We start from the raw sequence: 814 nt of genomic DNA, 5'->3' as shown, positions 1-814 counted from the left end.
GGCGGGCCCCGGTGTGACGGGGGAGGACGGCAGGCCCGGCCCCCCGCTGTACTCACACTCGGGGCAGCTGCAGCGGCGGTGCCCCCCGCCTCTGGAACACGCCGTCCACGAAGACGCCGTTCTTGCCGAGGCAGCGCAGGTAGAAGTCCCCTCCGCCGCCGCCGGTGGCAGCTGCCGGGTCCCCCTGAGGCGGAGGCGGCGGCCCGTCCGCGCCGGCCGGTGGCGGCGGCGGGGGAGCAGCGGTGAAGATCTCCAGGTGGCGCCGGGAGATGAAGCTGGAGTGGCCCATGCTCACGTCCACCGAGCCCTGCGACGAGTTGCGGCCGATGGTCACCGAGCGCTTCTTCATGAGGTACTCGAACTCCCGGCCCTCCAGCCGCGCCACGGCCGCCGCCGCCGCCGCCGCCATCTTAGCGAGCGAGGGAGCGGGCCGCCCTCCGCTGCGCCCCTCCGCCCGCACCGGCCCCGCAGCCGCAGCCGCCGCCAGACACAGGCAGGGAAGGGGACGCCGCTCAACCGAACCTGACGCAGTCCGCCGCTGCCTGATGGACGGCGGCGCCGGGCCAATGCGCGGCCCGCACGCCCATGGGGCTATGGCGGCGCGGCCAATGGCGAGCGGCGCCGAGGCCAGCGCCGCGCAGCACGTTCGAGTGTCGGGGCCCGAGAACACGGGGAAGGCCCGGAAAACACGGAGCAGACCCACGCCGGGGAGCGGAGCGGCCGTTCTCCCCCGAGGCGGAGGCAGCGGCGCCGGCAGAGGGGCTGCGCCGAGCCCCGGCCCCTGCCGCGGCGCTGGCGGCCCGAGGGAGCGGCG

At 76.8% G+C, this 814-nt stretch overlaps 1 protein-coding gene across 1 annotated transcript in view; it reads right to left on the bottom strand.

Annotated features, from left to right (window-relative positions):
* FOXK2 (forkhead box K2) overlaps positions 1–409 on the bottom strand; it is a 46,093-nt gene extending 45,684 nt beyond the window's left edge. The window contains exon 1 of the mRNA XM_010579486.1: positions 57–409. Within this exon, the coding sequence (XP_010577788.1) occupies positions 57–409 (353 nt within the window). The remainder of the gene's footprint in view (positions 1–56) is intronic.
* Between the last annotated feature and the right edge of the window lie 405 nt (positions 410–814).

This window comes from Haliaeetus leucocephalus, unplaced genomic scaffold (genome assembly GCF_000737465.1).
Source record: "Haliaeetus leucocephalus isolate CR32 unplaced genomic scaffold, Haliaeetus_leucocephalus-4.0 Scaffold657, whole genome shotgun sequence".
NCBI classification, from domain to species: Eukaryota; Metazoa; Chordata; class Aves; order Accipitriformes; family Accipitridae; genus Haliaeetus; species Haliaeetus leucocephalus.
Note: the sequence above shows the minus strand (reverse complement) of the source record. Positions and strands in the feature narration are given on the sequence as shown.